The following is a 20,655-nucleotide window of genomic DNA, read 5'->3' as shown; positions in this document are numbered from 1 at the left end:
GACAGTATACATGTGGGATCAAATTACATTAAAATCTAACACCTCTCGTCAAACCTAATATATATCCCTCCCTCCCACCCTCTCCCCTAACCCCCCCCCCAGCCTTCCCTCCCCTGACTTCCCAGAACCCATACACAGTATAAATCTTTAACAAAAACAGGCTAAAATATATTGGAAAAAAGATTAGAAAATTGATAACATCTTTACATTGAACTTAGCCCCTGCTTGCTAAGCTAACTTTAAAGAATTTATATCAATCCTGATCTTAATCATAAGCTATCTGGAATTTCTTAGTCCCATATTTATTTTGTATATAATCAATCCATTTTTTCCAGTCTCGTTTATATCTCTCATTTGAATGATGCTTAAGATATGCAGATATTTTAGCCATCTCGGCTAAATTTGTGACTTTCAATGTCCATTCTTGAATTGTAGGCAAGTCTTCCTTCTTCCAGTATTGCGCCACCAACAATCTAGCTGGCATCTAAATATTTTTTCAATGGCCTTTACGGATGGCAGCTCTATTGAGTGCTAATCTGCAGTATATGTTTTAATGGCTAGTTCCTTTGTATTTAATGGTTGGTCCAAGTTATCTGCCACTTTGACATCTTCAATGTCAATTCTAAGGCTGGTAGTCATTTGAAGAAAAAAAAACATTTTAGTCCCATTATTTTTCATTGTACTTCCTGACCTAAATTATTTTATAGGTAAGGAACATTTGAATGAAATGCTCATTGCGGTTTTTAAAAAACGTTTTCAGTTTACTTGCAGTTTTTGAACTACTTGGCTCAGACACCTTTAGAAATTTGTTGTTGAGCATTTAGAGAACTACTGTAGATCACAAACTACTCTGTTGATTCTATGTCTATATCCTATTGGTTGTAAAAAAGTGCTGTATATTTGTTTTTATTGTAAAAACTAATGTCTCAAAGGTGCTTTTCAAAAGGCAAATAAACCTCTCTTTTTTTTGGTTATGGTTGAAAATGTTTTGCTTTTTGTACAAGAAGCCTATTCAGTTCTTTTCAATAATATAATTGATATTCAGTTCTTTGGGACAAGGGATACATGGAACCATGAAAGTGGTCAATTCACTGTGCCTTTTAATGCTAATTAAACTCAAACGTGAACATTCATGAAAGATAACTATATTCTGAACACATCTAGCGATTGTCCAGTTGATACTGATCACCCTTTAAGTTTTTCTTGCATGCATTAAATATCAGTTAAAAGGGAAGAAGACAGGAGGTTAGGGAGAAAGGGAAGGCTATTTAAGTAGGCTATATCCTTAATTATAAAAATGTCACCTGTTGTCACCTATACAGGTAAGTCCTCAACTTACCACAATTGAGCCCAAATGTATGTTGTTAAGTGAGAAAATTGTTGAGTTTTGCTCTATTTTTATGACTTTTCTTGCCACATTTGTTAAGTGAATTACTGCAGTTGTTATATTAATAACTCAGTTGTTAAATTAATCTGGTTTCCTCATTGACTTTGCTTGTGAGAAGATCACAAAGGGGGATCACTTGATTCCAGGACACTGCAACTGTCATAAATGTGAGTCAATTGTCAAGCATCTGAATGTAAATCACATGACCACAGGGATGCTACAATGGTCATAAGTGCGAAAAAGTCATAAGCCACTTTTTTCAGTGTCACTATTACTTTGAACTGTCACTAAACGAACTGTTGTAAGCCAAGAACTAGCTGTAACTTATTCTTTCCAAGGCATAGATTACAGCATTCCATTACTATTCAATGTCAAGATGCGGTTACTGGTTGCTGTTGCTTACAGCCAAGATGTGGAGGCAACAAAGGTAGTGATTAGGATTCAGTGTGATTCCCACTCAACTATTTATGAACAGACATTTGTTTAACCATTCTGGTACCAGCTGTTAACACACACAAAAGGCACAACAAAAGAAATTTGCTATATCTAAAACCATGTAAAACCCGAAGGCATTAAAATTTATTAAATGATGCAATAACTGAATTCTTTATTTACAATAGCATTATTTAACATCAAATAAGCAAATAGCATCAGCAAAGCAATATTAACTTGCATAAATGTATTTAAAATTTCTCTGAATATATCTAACTTTGCATAAACTGCTCACACTAGAAATACAAACATCAATGCAGGTGAACAAAGTGATGTTCAAAGTTAACTCAGTCTTGAAAATAAATCACAACCTGAAAACACTGTAAGCTTTCTCCTGAAGAACCATAGTTTATATATTGCTTAGTTTTACCCTTGTATAATCTTTTCATATACACACACTCATACACATCTCAGATGTAACTTCATGAGGAACTGTACAAATAAAACTCACGAATGACCAAAAGGAAAAAAAGTCAATGTTTGAAGTAATGTGTCCATCATCTCTACTCAACGACTGAAAGCTAAGTGATGATGCGCTTATTCCAAAATTGTACACAATTCACTATACAAATATAATACATCAGACAGCTATGTAGGAATATACAAGACTTAAAAACAGATCTAAGGCATTATGCTAGATTTTAGCATTTTGAGGTTCTTGCACATAGCTTTTACCTGTAGTAAGAAACTTAAAAGATTTTGTTTTAGTCTACAAAGAAACACCAGGGAGAAAAAAATCTAATTAAAAACCAAAGCCACTACAGTAATTTTGTTTTGTGCAGAGAATGCTTTTGCTCTTAGGCAGCAATACTACCATACAAATACTAGAAAACTTTAAAGTCACACTAACAATTAATGGCTTAAATTGCATTTCAAAACTGATTGTGTATCTTTGGGTTTTGCAAGTAGAGCTGAACCATCTTTTCATGTGTTAAGCCCATATGAACTCTGTTTTTTTAAAAATACAGATTAAAAATGCTTTGTATAAATGGCAAAAAGCATTGCTTTTAGTTAATACAGACCAATATAAAGACTGGGAGAGGGGCAATCTTTTAAGTTTGAGAAATATTTAAAATAACTAGTGAAATGTTGAACAAGATGTTTATTATCAGCTTACCTGGACATGATTGAATGGTTCTTTGCCCTGTAGAATTATCTATTTTTCTGACTTAATACATCTTGCTTTTTCACACTTTTGTATGAGAGAACACTGATGTTCCAACATAAATCCAATTACTATCTTTAGCAACTTTATTTACTGAATAAGAAATACTGTTTATAAAAAAATTAAAACAACTGACTTGGCATCATTACTGTTGTATCTAGCGTGAATGTTATACTCAGAAAATGCTTAAAACCACTGCCTTTAATTAATTTAAACAAAAGGAAAAATCAGCGATTCCCTGGAAATTGCTGATAATACAAACACTTCATTTTATACTCAGTTGAAATTATCACTAGAGGGTGCTAATATATTTTGAATTGGGTCTTATTTAAAATAATTTATTTGCCTACTAATCTACTAAAGCATGATTGAAAAATAATCCGTTTCAAAACTATTTTTATCATACAATTTAGAATGGTTTAATTCCGTTAATCTTCAGATAATGCATGTGTGTTTCTATTTATTGGTATTCATATTCTCTCAATAATGTAGAGCTCAGGGCTGACATTTTTTTTATTTCAACCAGATGGCTCAGATGTTTGAATAACCAACTTTTGAGTCTGGTGACTAGTGAGAAATACAGTTTTCCCTTCTAAAGGGTAAGAAAGCCACTCAACAGGAAACAGATAATTTGAAATGCATTCTATATAGTCCATAACATGTTATTTTCAGCACTCTATGAAAGTCAATTCCTTTGTATATTTTAACTCTCATTGCAAGCAAACACCAGGTTTCAAGATAACAAGCCTTCTATTTCCAAGGACATGAATATTGACACAGAAAATATAAAATGCATTGCATTTTAAGTAACATTTAAAATTTGAGTTACAGTTATGAAAATTGTAGATTAAGTGGAACAGAAGAACAGGAGGTCGAAAACAATCAGTTTCCTGATATTTCAAGTCCTCAAAAACTGATGTCAGCTTATATTAAAAGAATACTCAGACCACAGCTGGTAAGAGTATAAATAACCACTTTCAGCAGTGGTCTGCTGAACAAGTTTTGCTAAGATTATTACGAAAGAATATAAACATACAAAAAAAGTCGAAAATTGGCTCCTACACTGGCTGCATATAAGGTTAGATAAATGACTTATGAGCAGAATTGCATTTAGAAAAAGAAGTCTCAAGCTTACAAATTAGGTCTAATCAAGGCATTGTAATCCTTTACAAAACACATTTTTTTTCCCCAGGAGACACGCACAGTTATGAAGATATCTAATTTAATACTGAAGTACCTCATTTGGAAATCAACTCCACAACATGTATACCTCACAAAATTATACAGTTAAAACACTAAAATCTTCAACTTAAATTATTGCTTGTTTACATAGAAACTGTTTTGTATGTACCTTACAAAACTTCCTCAAAGTCCACACTGCTTCAAAATAATTGAACACATGATGGTTACTTCTGTAGTGATATCTGCTATAGCTTAAGTCATTGTTTTCCCTAAATATGGAGATGGGAAAGTAGAAAATGTATTGTTTAAATCAGATGCCTTTGGCTCTGATATCATGCCACAATCCTGCCACTTCCATCACCAAGAAATGCACCTTTGTTCAAATGAAATTATTCAGCAACTAATTTACCTGCAACCTAGAACTTAGGTAACAGATCTAGGACTATAATAGGGGTTTATACTTTTATCTAACCTATCAGAAAGTCCAAGTAAAGGCAGAACAGGGATACTAAGATTGGTTAATTTTAAGGAAGCCAAAATCAACATGTGAACTTAAATTCTGTGACTGACTCATGATTTTATCCCAAAGTGATTAAAAAAGCTTTAAAAGCCCTCTCAGAAGATGTTTTAACCCACTTAAACATTTAAAGTTACTCAAATAGACTTAGATCTATTCAAAACCAAGTAAGTTTGTTTAATAGAATAGCATATCTAGCCACTAGATTAGATACCTATTCTCCTCATTTTATCATCTGTCACTCTGGAATTTATAATTTGGTCTACTCCCTACTTCACAAAGTGTCCTAATACAAACCATTGATTTCCAGATGAAACTGAATCCTTTGCACTTGACCGTGTAGCTAAGGAAAACAAAACAAAAAAAGCCCAAATAAAAATCTAAATCTAAAACAGAACAGAATGAGATCATGGTTGGTTTTCCTTAAATACATACATTTAAATACATTCAATCTGACACGTTTTATGAAAACTGGCTATCAACATTTACTTTGCAGGAGAGATCTAAGTTGCACTAAGGTGAATGCAGTGAACAGACTGAGCAATTGTCTGTATGCTAGCTTCAGACTGTCGAAGAAGAGACTGCTCTTCCACCAAGAAAGGTTTGATGTCACTCAAGAATGACGCTCTTCTGTTTGCAGCACTCAATTCTCATTTCTCCAGTTGACGTGCTGGCAGAAAAGATAAAGCAAACAGACACAGGCCTCTCTTCAAACTAGCAAGTAGTTCAGAATGGGGAGCCCAATCAATTGAAGACACAGCCAATCTTCAGGGTCAGCAATATTTCTGTAAAAGAAAGCAACAACATTTATAATTATTCAATTAATTAAGCGTGCGCTTTTATCTTTTGCTGACCTCAAATAATTAGAAAAAAACAGAGAGCTTTTTAGGCTGACATAAGATATAGTAAGGAACAATCTCCAAAACTCCATCGACTGATGATGGAATACATGACTGAATGAAAACCTAGAATCATAAAATTAATACTAAAATCAACAAACAAACAATTAATGAAAAAGATGTTGTCCTTTTTGCAAAAATCCTGGTATTATCCCAAATCCATCAATAAAAGTGTAGCATCTGATTGGACGCAGAATTTGTATCTCCTCTTGTTTGCCTGTCTGTGGAACACCATTCCCATGCCCCCAAATCCTGCCACCCTTTAAGAATGCCTAGACGTGGTTCTCCCTTAGACACTGGGACACATTGACCTGAACTGGTGTAGTGTGAATATACGGGTGTCAGGTTTGATCACAATGTTATGTAATTTTTAAAAAAAATAAATGATGCTTTTGTATTGTGATTTGTTTTAACCTTGTTAGCTACTAAAATCGCTCTGTGAGTTGGTGGCCATACAAATGAATAAATAACCAAATAAATAAAACATGATTTATGACTGAATAAGAGGCAAGCTGAATTTTCAAGAAACTGCATTTCATAGCCTGGGGGGGGGGGGGGTGTCATGCAGGAGAGCTCCCTAAGATGGACAGAAATATGTTTCTGCAGCAGCAGCATTATAGAAGAATTTTTCAGCAGATCTTAAGAATCAGAAAGGTTTTTAATAGGAGGTTCAGCCCTTCAGATTGTCCTAAGACATTTAGGACTTCAGCTTTGCTGGGAAGGTAACAGAGTTCAGTGCACCTTGGCCATTAAGTCATGGCGGCCACATGACCACGGAGACGTCTTCAGCCAACGCTGCCTCTTCGGCTTTGAAACAGAGATGAGCACTACCTCCTAGAGTCAGGAACAAGGAGAAGCTTTACCTTTATCTTACACTTAAAGAACAGTGCAAGATTATTTTTATCCAGGAACTTTGTTGTTGTTCAGTTGTTAGGTTCTTTCCAATTCTTCACAACCCAATTGACCATAGCCTGTTAAGCCCTCATGTCTTCCACTGTCTCCAGGAGTTTGCCCAAATTCATGTTCATTGCATCAATGACATTATCTAACCATATCATCCTGTGTTGTCCTCTTCTCCTTTTGCCCTCAACCTTTCCCAAGATCAGAGTCTTTTTCATGAGCTTCTTTTTTCATGGAAAGGTCAGACTATTTGAACTCCAGCTTCAATATCTGTCCTTCCAAAGAACAGTCAAGGTTGTTTTCCTTTAGGATTGACTGATTTGATCTCTTTGCAGTTAAAGGGACTCAAGAATCTTCTCTAACACAAAAAATCAATAAGTATAGTTCTTCAGCCATGCTGTTGTTGTGAAGTCGTGTCCAACCCATCATGACCCCATGGACAATGTTCCTCCAGGCCTTCCTGTCCTCTACCATCCTCTGGAGTCCATTTAAGCTCAGACCTATTGCTTTGGTGACTCCATCCTGCCACCTCATTTCCTTTTTCTTTTGCCCTCAATCTTCCCAGCATTAGACTCTTCTCCAGTGAGTCCTTCCTTCATATTAGGTGTCCAAAGTATTTGAGTTTCATCTTCAGGATCTGGCCTTCTAAAGAGCAGTCGGGGTTGATCTTCTCTAGTACTGACCAGTTTGATTGCTTTGCAGTCCAAGGGACTCGAAGGAGTCTTCTCCAGCACCATAGTTCAAAGGCCTCAATTCTTTGGTGCTCAGCCTTTCTTATGGTCCAACTTTCACAGCCATACATTGCAACTGGGAAAACTATAGCCGTGACTATACACACTTTTGTTGGCAGGGTGATGTCTCTGCTTTTTAGTATGCTGTCTAGATTTGCCATAGTTTTCCTCTCCAGGAGCAAGCATCTTTTAATTTCTTGGCTGCAGTCCCCATCTGCGGTGATCTTGGAGCCCAGGAAAATAAAATCTGTCACTACCTCCATTTCCTCCCCATTTATTTGCCAGGAATTGAGAGGACCGGATGCCATGAACATAGCTTTCTTAATGTTGATTTTCAAGCCAACTTTTGCATTCTCCTTCTTCTAGAGGCTCTTTAGTTCCTCTTCACTTTCTGCCATTAGAGTGGTATCATTTACATATCATATCATCTGCATATCTGTCTGCCTGACCTTAAGTCTATTCACCATCTCAACCGTATATTCTTAAGGAATATTATTTAAGTCATACCTGAATGGTCTAGTGGTTTTCCCTACTTTCTTCAATTTAAGTCTGAATTTTACAATAAAAAGCTCTTGATCTGAGCCAAAGTTAACTCCATGTCTTGTTTTTACTGATGTATAGAGCTTCTCTATTTTTGACTGCAAAGTACATAATCTGTTTTCTGTACTGACCATCTGGTGATGTCCATAAGTACTACATATTATGTAGAGTCACCTCTTGGGTTGGAAAAGAGTTTTTGCTATGACCAGCATGTTCTCTTGACAAAATTCTGTTAGCTTTCATCCAGGAAATAATTGAAAATTTAAAATAGAAAATGGACAACTTCACATTTCAGGGCTGTATCAGTTCATGAGCACCTTTTAGCTCACTCTGAATATGACTATTGAAAATGAACAGCAGTTGCCAGCCATTTGTAGTAGCAATTTCATAAAAAGACCTACGACAGGAATAATAAGACTTAACTCCAGGGAGAGGCATAAAGAAACTCATGCTATTAACCATTTGGATGGCCATCAATTATGATCCTTAGACCTTCAACAAACTTAAGTGAAGCCCAAGGTTAACTAAAAATTACCCACTCTAATTGAGCTAGTGTCACAGTTGGAATATTAATTATTTCATACCCGTGATGCATCTCCCTCCTGCTTTATCATGTCCATTCCAGGTAGTTGGTTTGGAAAAAGACTGCCTCCTCTCATCGCAGGATCATTGACCTGAGAAAGGACAATGTTTTAACTCAGTCACAGAAACAAAAGACGTAAACAAATCGAAACCTTCACTCATGCCCCTTCCTTTTGTTTAATAAAATATTCCCAACTAACAGTTGAGGAATTTATTTTAGTACCATGCCTATCTTTGAATTTCTTTCTCTTTTCTACAACACATTATTATCTGACTGCATAATTTTTTGACTTGTCCTACTGTCAGTTTGCTATTTTGAAACAGGAGACAGCAAACAGAGGTAGATTGAAAAGATGGAAAATGAGCGTATAATAAAATAAAGCTTTATTGTAACTGACTCAAAAATATTTCATAGAGATATACTTGTCAGAGGCTTTAAAAAAATGCTATTTTTTATACTGACACTATCTCACAACACTCCAAAGATCTGAATTTGAATTTGAAAGTTTATTTATAGGCCGCCCTTTTCCCTGGGGGACTCAGGGCGGCTTACAACTCATGGGGGAAGGGGATACAAACCATGACACATAAGAACAATACATAATTAAAAAGAACACAACATTCATACCATTCGGGTGGGGGTGGGTTACAATCTTTAGCCCCAGGCCTGACGGGATAGCCAGATTTTAAGGGCTGTGCGGAAGGTCTGGAGGGTGGTGAGGGTACGAATCTCCACGGGGAGATCGTTCCAAAGGGTCGGAGCTACTACCGAGAAGGCTCTCCTCCGCATGGTTGCCAGTCGACACTGACTGGCAGATGGAACTCGGAGGAGGCCTAATCTGTGTGATCTAATTGGTCGCGAGGAGGTAATTGGCAGGAGGCGGTCTCTCAAGTATCCAGATCCACTACCATGAAGGGCTTTATGGGTGGCGAGTAGCACCTTGAAGCGCACCCGGAGATTGACAGGTAGCCAGCGCAGCTCGCGGAGGATAGGTGTTATGTGGGTGAACCGAGGTGCACCCACAATCGCTCGCGCGGCCGCATTCTGGACTAGCTGAAGTCGCCGGATGCTCTTCAAGGGCAGCTCCATGTAGAGCACGTTGCAGTACTCCAGCCTAGAGGTCACAAGGGCACGAGTGACTGTTGTGAGGGCCTCCCGGTTCAGGTAGGGTCGCAACTGGTGCACCAGGCGGACCTGGGCAAATGCCCCCCTGGTCACAGCTGACAAATGGTGGTCAAAGGTCAGCTGTGGGTCCAGGAGGACTCCCAAGTTGCGAACCCTGTCTGAGGGGGTGTAGTGTTTGACCCCCCAGCCTGAGAGATGGAACACTTGCCAAATTAGCGGGAGGGAAACACAACAGCCACTCGGTCTTATCCGGGTTGAGGACAAGCTTGCTAGCCCTCATCCAGTCCCTAACAGCTTCAAGGCCCCGGTTCATCACGTCCACCGCTTCATTGAGTTGGCACGGGACGGACAGATACAACTGGGTATCGTCCGCATATTGATGGTATCTTATCCCGTGCCGCCGAATGATCTCGCCCAGCGGTTTCATGTAGATGTTGAAAAGTAGGGGGGATAAGACCGAACCCTGCGGCACCCCATATGTTAGGGGCCTAGGGATCGATCTCTGCCCTCCAACTAACACCGACTGCGACCTGTCCGAGAGGTAAGAGGAGAACCACTGCAAAACAGTGCCTCCCACCCCCACCTCCCGCAGTCGTCGCAGAAGGATACCATGGTCGATGGTATCGAAAGCCGCTGAGAGGTCAAGGAGAACCAGGATGGAGGCGTGGCCTCCGTCCCTGGCTCTCCAGAGGTCATCGGTCAATGCGACCAAAGCGGTTTCTGTGCTGTAACCAGGCCTGAAGCCGGACTGGAATGGGTCGAGGTAACTAGCTTCCTCCAAGGACCGCTGGAGCTGGAAGGCCACCACCTTCTCAACAACCTTCCCCACAAAGGGGAGGTTGGAGACTGGACGATAATTGTTAAGAACGGCTGGATCCAAGGATGGTTTCTTCAGGAGGGGTCTCACCACCGCCGCTTTAAGTGCGGAGGGAAAGACCCCCTCCCGAAGGGAGGCGGTAACAACCGCCTGGATCCAGCCCCGTGTCACCTCCCTGCTGTTAGCAACCAGCCAGGAGGGGCACGGGTCCAGTACACAAGTGGAGGCACTCACAGCTCTCATGGCCTTGTCCACATCCCCAGGGGCAACATCCTGAAACTCAACCCAGCGATGGTCCATCAGATTATCCCCTTGTGCCTCGGCTGGATCAGGTTTTGCCAATGGGTCTGGAAAATGGCTCATTGATTGTTTGTCACCAAGGGGATGGGAAATTATTGTTTTATTGTTTATCCCTTTTTATATTGGATTTTTTATTGTTTGTAGGCTGCCCATAATCACTGAGAGCGAATAGGTGGTCATGTAAATCCAATAAATACATTAAATAAATAAACAAACAATTAAATTATTAAATAAATAAATATGCTTGCAGCACACTAAAAGCATGGCTAGAACACACATATTAAATAAATTAAAGAGATCATACTGGAATTACCATGAACACTTGACCTTTTAGAATAGACCAACATAGAAACATCATTAATAAAATTGAACAATCATTAATTTAACTAGAATTTATAAACAGAGAAAGACATTAAAGGTAGTTTAAGATGGCAATTGGATTTAGTCAAAAAATAGAGCCAAAAGTAGATTGTGTAATACTTTTAACTACTGAGGGATGGAAGGAGGTTGATTCAAATCCCAATTTTTCTACTAAAAACCAACTGGCCCAGGTCACATAAGTGTTATGTGACAAAACACATAATGTTTTGTGAGTATAATGCTCTAAAATCTCATTCAGTATGGGCAATGTATGGATTTTGCATCTCAGTGGAGAAAGGGGTTACATGTCACTTTCTCTTCCCTGCTTGTCACCCACTCTTTTTTCTTTCTGACATCATATTTTCTAATTCCCAAGCAGAAGTCTGTCAGGAAAAGAACAAGCAGTTCTTCCCAGAAATGACCCTTTGGGCTTGCATTGCAGTTGCCCACCTGTGACTTCGATGGAGTAGTAAATATTTGGAAAATCCACTATACTGCACATCTATTAGAAGAATGAGCAATTCCTGAAGTTCATACTTTTAATATAACTAGTATGATTTATAGTACAACATTAGCAAAATATTTTGATGTTAAAAGTAAATCTATGTCTAAGTATGCCAGGCTGAGATTCTCACCTGCTCGGGACCCATGGAGGGCAACCCTGATGTAGGCACAGAGGTTGCAGAGGTCATGCTGATCTGCCCTGTCATCTGGTTCATGTTGTTCAACCCAGCACTGTTGGCCACCATGGACACATTGATGCTCATGTTGTTATTGTATATGCTGGTATTTGCTTGCTGCCCAAAGTGTGGTGGAGATTGTTGTGAAAACATGCTACATGATAAAGTACAATGGCCATGTCAAAATCAGAAAGATACACTTATAGGACTCACATATTCCTGAACTCTTCCAAGAAACACCTATGACAGTGATGGCTAACCCTTTTGTACTCGTCTGCCGAAAGTGTATGCCCACACGGGCATCCCCACACCCATAATACAATGCACATGTGACCTGCCCTGCTCGCTCTCCTTGCCACCAGTGGATGCCTACACTGTTATAGGTGTTATGCCTGACTTTATTCATCTCTAGTATTCATCTCCACTGTTCAGTGATGCATTTCCTGCCTGTCTAGGATATACCTCTATCTGCTCCTGTGAGGCACTTCCTGTTCCTTTTGGATGTATATAGTTATGTTCTCAATAGCTTGTTTAGTGTTTTAATTGCATTTTGATTAAACAACACACGCTGCAGAGACCCGAAAATCAGCTGACTAGAGGGGGGCACATGCATGCGTGGTGGAGCTCACGGGGTGACGGCTCACGGGCCAGAAGAGAGGCCTCCAGATGCGACCTGTGGCATGCGTGTCATAGGTTCGCCCATCATGGACCTATCTGATTGGATGCACATAAGTATCTCTTCCAATAACAAAATGCGATCCATCCTTTTGCTTGATCAGAATTTCTATCTATTTCTTGGTCAAATAAAACTCTGATAATATTATAGGAGAGAAAAAAGTTACAGAGAATTCTAAAAGGCTCCCCATTGTATGGGAGTTGGTGAATAGAGTGTACAAAGAAGTTATGTGACATTAATTCAAACCAGGAGGTTACAAAATGCAACCAAAATACATTCTGAATCTTGAAATGTACCTATTTCCACCAATATTGCCTTGTCCCCATCCATTTATCTCTGTAGAAGACTGATAGGCAGGATTGGCCTGAGATTGCTGTATCAAAGGATTCTGAGTATGAGCCATTCTTGGGGACATCAGGGGACTCTGTGGAGTGGTAGCTCCAGTGAAGCCTGGATCAGGCTGCTGATTTATTCCTAGAAAATATAATAGGAACTTCAATCATGTGACAGGACAATTAAGACTACATGCTGTAATACAAAATGTCCATTATGGATTCATCTATTTGAAGAGGATTCATTGAACAATAACAAAGCTTTCCATTGTTCCTTACTGTTGCTTTCCTATCATATATACTGCAGAGCTGGCTTACTGTTTTAATTTGCCCTCATTGTGATCAATAGCAGGCAGTGACATCTGCTGGAGATATTTATTTGACTGTATTCAAGAAGAATTTTCCAAAAAGAAACCCCCTCTTCCAGAGGCTGATGCCTATATATTATATAAAAAATAGACCGAGAAATCAAGTAATACCCAAACAAGCTCATTAAATAAGTGGAAATGACACTATGACAAACAAGGTGTTGATATCCAATGCTTAATACCATTAACAACATGTAAAAAACATTCAAACTCATGTATACTTTTAGAGTTGTCATTTCATAGAGATCATTTGTTGAAGAAATGAACACCTTTTTATTTTTATTTTAACTTAGGATTCCAAATTTGAAAAATTGGTTGTTTTTCCCAAGATGTGACATTGGGGCAATATAAAAGTAGATTATATATATATATATATATATATATAGATAGATAGATAGATAGATAGATAGATAGATAGATAGATAGATAGATAGATAGATAGATAGATAGATAGATAGATAGATAGGATAGATGGATGGACAGACAGACAAACAGACAGAGATAGAAATAGATAAGAGATAGATAAATATGATAGATGATAGATAGCTATGAGATAGCTAGATAGATAGATAAGATTAGATGGATGGATGGATAGATAGACAGAGATAGATAGATATGATATGTAGATATGAGATGATAGCTAGCTAGATTGATGGATAGATAGATGGATGATAGAGATGATAGATAGATATAGTTAGAGACAGACAGACTGATGGCAGGCAGGCAGAATTTTCAAAAGGCTTGCAAGCTAAAATATCTCTTTGTGGTCCTCATTCCACAATTATTTTCCAGACTCTCAGTGAGCTAGCTTACTCTAAGAGTCTTCCTTGCAATTATAAGATTAAAAACTATGATCCAAAAAAGAAACTGAAACCGTATAAGCAGTAAAGTCTGAAGGGAAAAAAAAGCCCAATACCATAATTTGGAGGAAATGGAAACTGCTGGGGGTTTGTCTGGGGAATCCGTGGGTTACTCATGGTTGCTGGTATTCCCCCAGAGGCCACCATACTTGGCGTCATATTCATACTCTGGCCCCGCATCATCAGGGTTCTCTGTTGAACTTGGTGCATCTGTCTGTGCCTCAGGTGTTGGCTCAGTAGCTCTCTCTGCCTCTGGGCTAACATTTGAGAATTAATATTTCCCTACCAAGAAAGCAAAATGTTTATCAGTGTAAGTAGCTGGAAGTCATTTTCAGAGTCTGATTTAGCACATGCCAGATAACAGTTTTGAAGACATATATGATAAATATGTTCCTGATATGCAATTGAACAAACAAGTAAAGCCTATTCATATTAAGACTAGCATTCAAACTGTTTGAAAATAAATTCTACAAAAATTAAGAAAATCAGTTGTACCTTTTATCTCATAAATAAATGTCTCGGTTAAAAAGAGGGCTGTGTGTGTGTGTGTGTGTGTGTGTGTGTGTGTTTCGATTTTGCTTTTACTTATTAAAATACTGGTGGATTCATTCCGTGGGAAGGACACTTCATTTAAAGTTATCTTAAGGAAACGTTTTTCACTTTATACACATTATAATTAGTTTTAATTATATTTTAAGAATTTGAAGCAAACATTTTAAATTTCAAAATATCTTGCCTTAGTGAAATGGCCTTTGGAGGTGTGGACTGCTTTAAGTGTTTGGAGAATATTGCATGCTTGAAACAGTGTGTCTCATGCTTAAAACAGTTTTAAGCTACAGAAGACTCCCAAAACACTCAAAATAGCCCATTTTGCATTAGAAACAATGAAACATTTGTTTAAAATATTCTGTAAATTATTCAATTAAAAACATTTTGCACAGCAGAACTATATTCTTTCATATAGTCACTACTCAAGCTGGTATTGAATTTAAAATATTCTCATATAAAGAAGGACAATCTAGGTAATATAGGCCACATACAAGTTAAATAAATAAATACTTCGTACAATAACATATGGTGCAGTTGCAGAAATTATGAAACACAAGTAAAAATCTACAGAAAAGAAAAATTGGCAGTATCTGTTCCCTCACCTGTGTAGGTACTCCAGGTCTTAGAGACAGGTTCATACTGGAAACATTGCCAATCTGATTGATCAATGGCTGGCGATTCTAGGTAAGAAAAACAAGTCAGATACATATACACACACAATAGGAATAAAAAATGGATTTTATAAAAGTGCCATTTCAATAAAGACCATAATTACCAGTATATCATATTTTGTTGTGCAGCTCAATCTGAATAGCTACTTACATCAACAACACTCAGTGACAGAAATGTAACACATACAGGTACTCTTGGTTTAGGACAAGATTAGGACTAGAGTTTCCATTGCTAAACAATGCAGTTGTAAAGTGAGATTCTATTGCTTAGCAATAGTCAGCCCTGCAGTCCCAGTTGCCATCATTAACTGAATCTCACAATTATTAGATAAGTTAATTTCCTCCTGGTTTCCTGCAATCAAAATCTATGGGGAAGCTGGTAGGAAGTTACAAGTGCTAGACCTATAGGCAGGTAAGTAGCTGCTGCTGGGTGTGAGACAGAGCAAAGGAGTGGGTAGGAGTGTGGAGGAGGGTTGGAGAAGGTGCGCAACAGGTGTGTCATGGGTGTGCAAGAGGAACCTTGGGAAGGGACAAGGATGGTGGACAGGCACTGCATGGATTGGGCGCATGAGAGAGATACTGTGTGAGTTGGGGAGAATGCATGGCCAGCAGGAATGCAGAAGGCTAGGGGAAGTGTGCGAGTGGGGAAGACTTACCCCAACAACTTGCAATTTTCCTGCAAGCTTCTCCTATGACTTTCTAGGGAAGATGGCATGGAACTGGTGCTCATGTGATCACAGGGTGCTTGGCAACCAGTCACAAGTGTGAAAGGGTTACCAAGCACCCAGATTGCGATCAAGTAGCCATAGGGGTGCAGAAACTCTGAGGATCAGTTTTAACCACCATTACTTCAGTAACTCTTGCAGGGTTGCTGAACAAATGGTTGTAAGTTGAAAACCCAGAAAAAAAAATGCTGGCAAAATGTATTTGCCATCTTGAGGGAAAGAAATGTTCTTTTGTTCTGTTCTTAAATTCAAGCAAGTTCTCTGATGTAATATCTTACAACTTATGAAAAGAAATACTTCTGGTTATTTTTTAAAAAAATGAAAGTAATATATGCCCTATGGTTTACAAGGTTAAAGAGTTATCAAAAACACCACTTTAGCTTTGAAGACGTATAAAAGAAATGAATACTCTGGATGAAAATAAATAAATAGCATCCGAAAAAGAACATTTACAGATAGGTTCACATTTAATTCATACATAGTAAAATATTTTAGAAGCCATTGACACACATGGTGCTGGTCAAAGAAACATAAAATGAGTACCTGCTGGGCTTGAAGCCGATGCTGCAACTGCAATCTCAGTTGATTGGGCGGGTTTTGTACTAGACCAGTAGGCCTCAGACCAGGCCTAGGTTGCATCCGTAGTGCTGCATAACCTGGGCGCTGTGCCATTGGGTGAAAGTTTGGGTCCTGCAGTGGTGTGTAATTGCCTTGGGCCATTTGAGCCTGAGATGCATACTGTTGTGTGAAAACTGGTGCCTTTTGTTCTAGAATGATGTTTGGTTCCTGGTTTGAGAATGATTCTGGATCCACTCCTTGGGTCTGCTGAAGAAAAAAAAAGCATATATATATATATATATATAAAGCTTTGGAGCCCACATATGTAGAGAACACGGAGAAACATAGCTGAGACCCAGCTGCGACAGAACTCTATGCAGTCTATGGTTAAAAGTGATATATATAGGTTCATCTCCCCCGCCCCCCCCCCCATTTTTCTGTAATGTTTGGCTAATACTTATTTTCTGTGCTGAAGCCTTTTCTAGCAATTCATAATGTATGCATAAATAATAATAAATATTACAACAACAACACCCTACTTGGAACAGCTTATATCCTCCAACGTTACCTTAACAGTTCATAGGTCCTTGATTAGGACTCAAGCTATTGAGCTACCAACCAGCCCCAAAGGCTGTGAATCTCACCAAAGATTAACCACATAATAATAACAACAAATATATTTATTAATTAAAATATTTCTGGACAGTTTCCCATTAAAATTTGTTAAAATAAAATTTAAAAACAATATCACAAATAAAAGAACTGGGGAAATCAACATAAAAAGAGGTGAGGGGTTTTTTTTTTTAAATAAAAAATATTTAAAATATATTAGCCTTTGCTTGCTGATGTTTCACAAAAAACACTCACTGAGCAATCCAGCAATCAAGAAGTCGTGATTTAAAAGACAAGCCATCAGCCCTCATTCCCCATATTGTCATTACAATAACAATCATATCGGAGGACATGAAGCATATTGTCAACATTACCTGGTATAGCTCTGAATAGCAGAGGAGGAATGGTGTTTGAAACAAGTAAGTAATTCTCATATAGTTAATTTCAAGAAGCTTAAGTCCAGGACCCAGAAAGTAGAAATATCCAATATAGCAATACCTGGCTGACAAGTTCTGGTATTCCAAGAGCTCTATCAATTTCTTCTAGACCATCAAAATTCCTTAGTGCCATATAAAGCTGATCAAAGAGAGCTCCTTCATCACTTGGAGACTCAGAGACAGGATGCTGACACATCAAATCATCCGGAGAGCCTACAAATGGTTGCCTACAAAGGGCACAGCTTGATGAGCAACTTGAGGGGGCAAAAACATTTACTCTTTAGACATTCCAAATTAACTGGATGTTACATACATTAGGTGTGCTAGTTTGTTAGGCAGATAAGTTGAAAGCAAACTCAATAATTCTCTAGAACTCAATATGTCTAGCTAAAGCATACTTAAAATGGCAAAATACTTTTTATCATTCTCTCTCTTTCACACATACACACACACACACACACACACTAACACACTCTTACTTTTTTCTAAACTTCTCAGTCAAAACCTGAATGTAATTGTACAGACCTATTTAGGAAGTGAGAAGAAAAATTGCTATTGATTTGGAAATTTGTATAACAATGATTTACAACAATAAATTTTGTTCATATTTATGATGGTGTATTCAATTTGACAGCTTAATTTTATAATAAGCTACATAACAGACCTAATCAGATCATTTAAATCTGTGAATGCAGGAGTTTGCTTCTCATTTTAAAAATAATAATAATAAACAGGCTATTAGTTAATCCTGATAACTAAGAAATAAATAACTGAAACTGAGTAATATTTTATCATAAAAGGAGATGAAATCTAATTAGTCCTAAAACAGAGATCAGCAAATAGTAAAAAGCAGTTGCTAGTGTGATCATTTATACAAAATAATATACATGAAGGAAAAATTAAGTGCTGAACAAATTATAGTCATGATACAAATTCGCTGTTCATGAAATTCATAAATAAAAAATTGCTGACGTGAAGCAATCACTCAATGCTGTCCAATGACAGAACAGAACTAGGGTATGTGCAGGAAGAAAGGAAGATGATGATATCTGTTGCACAAATGGAAATCTACTAAAGTTATTCCTTAGCTATCATATGTTATTGCCATTACTGCCCATTGCTTAATAAAAATTGTAACTTTTTAGTTATAACATAAATTACATGTCCAACAACAGATACAAGATATGGTAAAATCTAGGGGCAGTTGCACCACACTGTTCCCAATTGTTAAAGCAGTTTGAAGTTGACCATTGATCAACTCCACTGTTACTAACCTTACAATCTGAAAATACTAATAGACAATCTGCTTTTCCATTCAACTGTGCAATGATAGAACACGAAGTTAACATTCAGTCAGTGCTACATCCAGAGCTTAACTGAAAGTTGCATGCATTTGTTACATTATTGCCAATGAACAACCAACCAACTTGCTCATTTTGGGGGGGGGGGGGAATGCAGAACTGTTGAGGCTCTACATCTTGTTTCATACAGTGACTGAATGTCTGCGGATCGAGACTAGAGACTGGTTGGAGCTCAAGAACTGGAAGGTAAGAGAGACCAAATTCTCACAAATGAAAAAATGGCCTATCCAAAAGATCTTGAAAGCTTTGGTCCTATAAACAGGAAGACTACTTTGTGTGTAAGTGTCTACTGACTGTGGAATATTCTATCTTATCTGCCAAACACAGACCACAATGTGAGGCCAGAAAAATATGGACTCCATGTGGAAGTGCCCTACTTTTACAAGTCAATAGTATGAGGCTGCATTTGCCTAAATATTTTGCTTAATGCTTGACTGTTGTTGGGGGAGTAATTTGTGCTTACATGGTAATTTACTTAATGATTAAATTATTATAGTTTCCTAACAGATTTTATGCTACCTTGAATAATATGGAAATGGAGTTAACAAAATATTTAAAGTAATAAAATAAAATACTAAAAACATAACGTTTTATTCCACTGCAATAAAATGGAAGGCTCCTAGGGGTACATACTGGTAGGACATACCATAGGAATTAAAAGAACCATACTTCATTTGAAATTAGGAAACATGTAAACATATAAAACACAATCAACCTGATAAAATAATTAAAACTATGAATTGCCTGAAAATGAGATGGATGGGATATAATTTTAATAAATGATAAGATAAATAGATAGATAGATAGATGATAGATAGATAGATAAATAGATAAGATAGAAAAATAGATCTAAATATCCTCCAGAAGAGCTCTTAAAAAAAAAAGGTAAAACAAGATTGCCTAAGATACTGATCCTGGTATAATTTTTAAAAATGAATAATATTAAAAATTATAATCTCAAATCAAATAAATTCAATTTTAATGTACTCGTCTCTCTCATCCTGTTGGAAATGGCACCTTCCTTGTACTAGGTCTAGCTAAACAGGTCATGTTGAGACATCTTCCTGGGAAGATGATGTGGGAAGGATGATGCGTAGGTGTAGTTTTAAGATGCCAACCTCTTTCTACTCTGCCAATCATTTGTCACAGTCTAGGAAAATCCTTGGCTCAGTCAAGGGATGTTTGCTGCCTTCCTTGTGTAGCAAGTGGTAATAATAAGAACAATCAGTGAAACACCTATAGTTCCTTTCCTTATGTTCATTTATTTATTTTATTTTATTATTTATTTATTTAAATTCAATTCTGGAGTCCAACGAACAGTCCCAAGGCAGTTCAAAAAGAACAAACTATGCAGAAACAGAACAAATTAAATAAAGCAAAAAAATACAAAACAGTTAAGACTTACCTGTTCTGACTACTAAACGATGCCTGATCAATGGGCAATATACTGTCAGGCCAAGGAGCAGTCTGATTGGGAGGGGCTTGCTGTTGGGTGTACTGAGGGGCTCCCATATTCATCTCCAGTTCTGAACCGCCTGAAGAACAACCATCACAAATAAAATATCACTGGAATTGCAGGTGTTGCAGAAGACCAACAATCTGCTGCTTATTGTATATACTATATTTCCCTATACACTATAGATGAGTATTTTTTACATTAACCTGGATTGGGATTAGTCAGAGACAAATTCAATTCAAATAAGGCTGCTTCAAAAGAAAATAAAAATATGTTCTTATATAATCAGCATGTTATGCAAAAACATTCAAGCGCATCTTTTGTATAATTGAACTGAACTCCCACAGCTGCATTTATATCTAATTAAAATGT

At 37.6% G+C, this 20,655-nt stretch overlaps 1 protein-coding gene across 8 annotated transcripts in view; it reads right to left on the bottom strand.

The window, feature by feature from the left end:
- Window positions 1-1,923: 1,923 nt before the first annotated feature.
- Window positions 1,924-20,655, bottom strand: part of NCOA2 (nuclear receptor coactivator 2) — a 131,424-nt gene continuing 112,692 nt past the window's right edge. For 5 of the 8 annotated variants that reach the window (XM_087706954.1, XM_087706955.1, XM_087706956.1 and 2 more), the window contains 9 exons: window positions 20,233-20,362; window positions 17,528-17,720; window positions 16,403-16,684; window positions 15,066-15,143; window positions 13,971-14,196; window positions 12,651-12,828; window positions 11,634-11,832; window positions 8,398-8,487; window positions 1,924-5,528 (listed from right to left, as the gene is read on the bottom strand). In XM_087706954.1, coding sequence (XP_087563080.1) covers window positions 5,517-5,528; window positions 8,398-8,487; window positions 11,634-11,832; window positions 12,651-12,828; window positions 13,971-14,196; window positions 15,066-15,143; window positions 16,403-16,684; window positions 17,528-17,720; window positions 20,233-20,362 — 1,388 coding nt within the window. In that variant the 3' untranslated portion in view covers window positions 1,924-5,516. The remainder of the gene's footprint in view (window positions 5,529-8,397; window positions 8,488-11,633; window positions 11,833-12,650; window positions 12,829-13,970; window positions 14,197-15,065; window positions 15,144-16,402; window positions 16,685-17,527; window positions 17,721-20,232; window positions 20,363-20,655) is intronic. The other 3 variants (XM_087706959.1, XM_087706960.1, XM_087706962.1) reach the window with 3 other exon arrangements.

The sequence above is a fragment of the Thamnophis sirtalis genome, unplaced genomic scaffold, assembly GCF_051295495.1.
Source record: "Thamnophis sirtalis isolate CommonGarterSnake01/CBP01778 unplaced genomic scaffold, rThaSir2_p1.2 scaffold_2, whole genome shotgun sequence".
Taxonomy (NCBI): Eukaryota; Metazoa; Chordata; class Lepidosauria; order Squamata; family Natricidae; genus Thamnophis; species Thamnophis sirtalis.
Note: the sequence above shows the minus strand (reverse complement) of the source record. Positions and strands in the feature narration are given on the sequence as shown.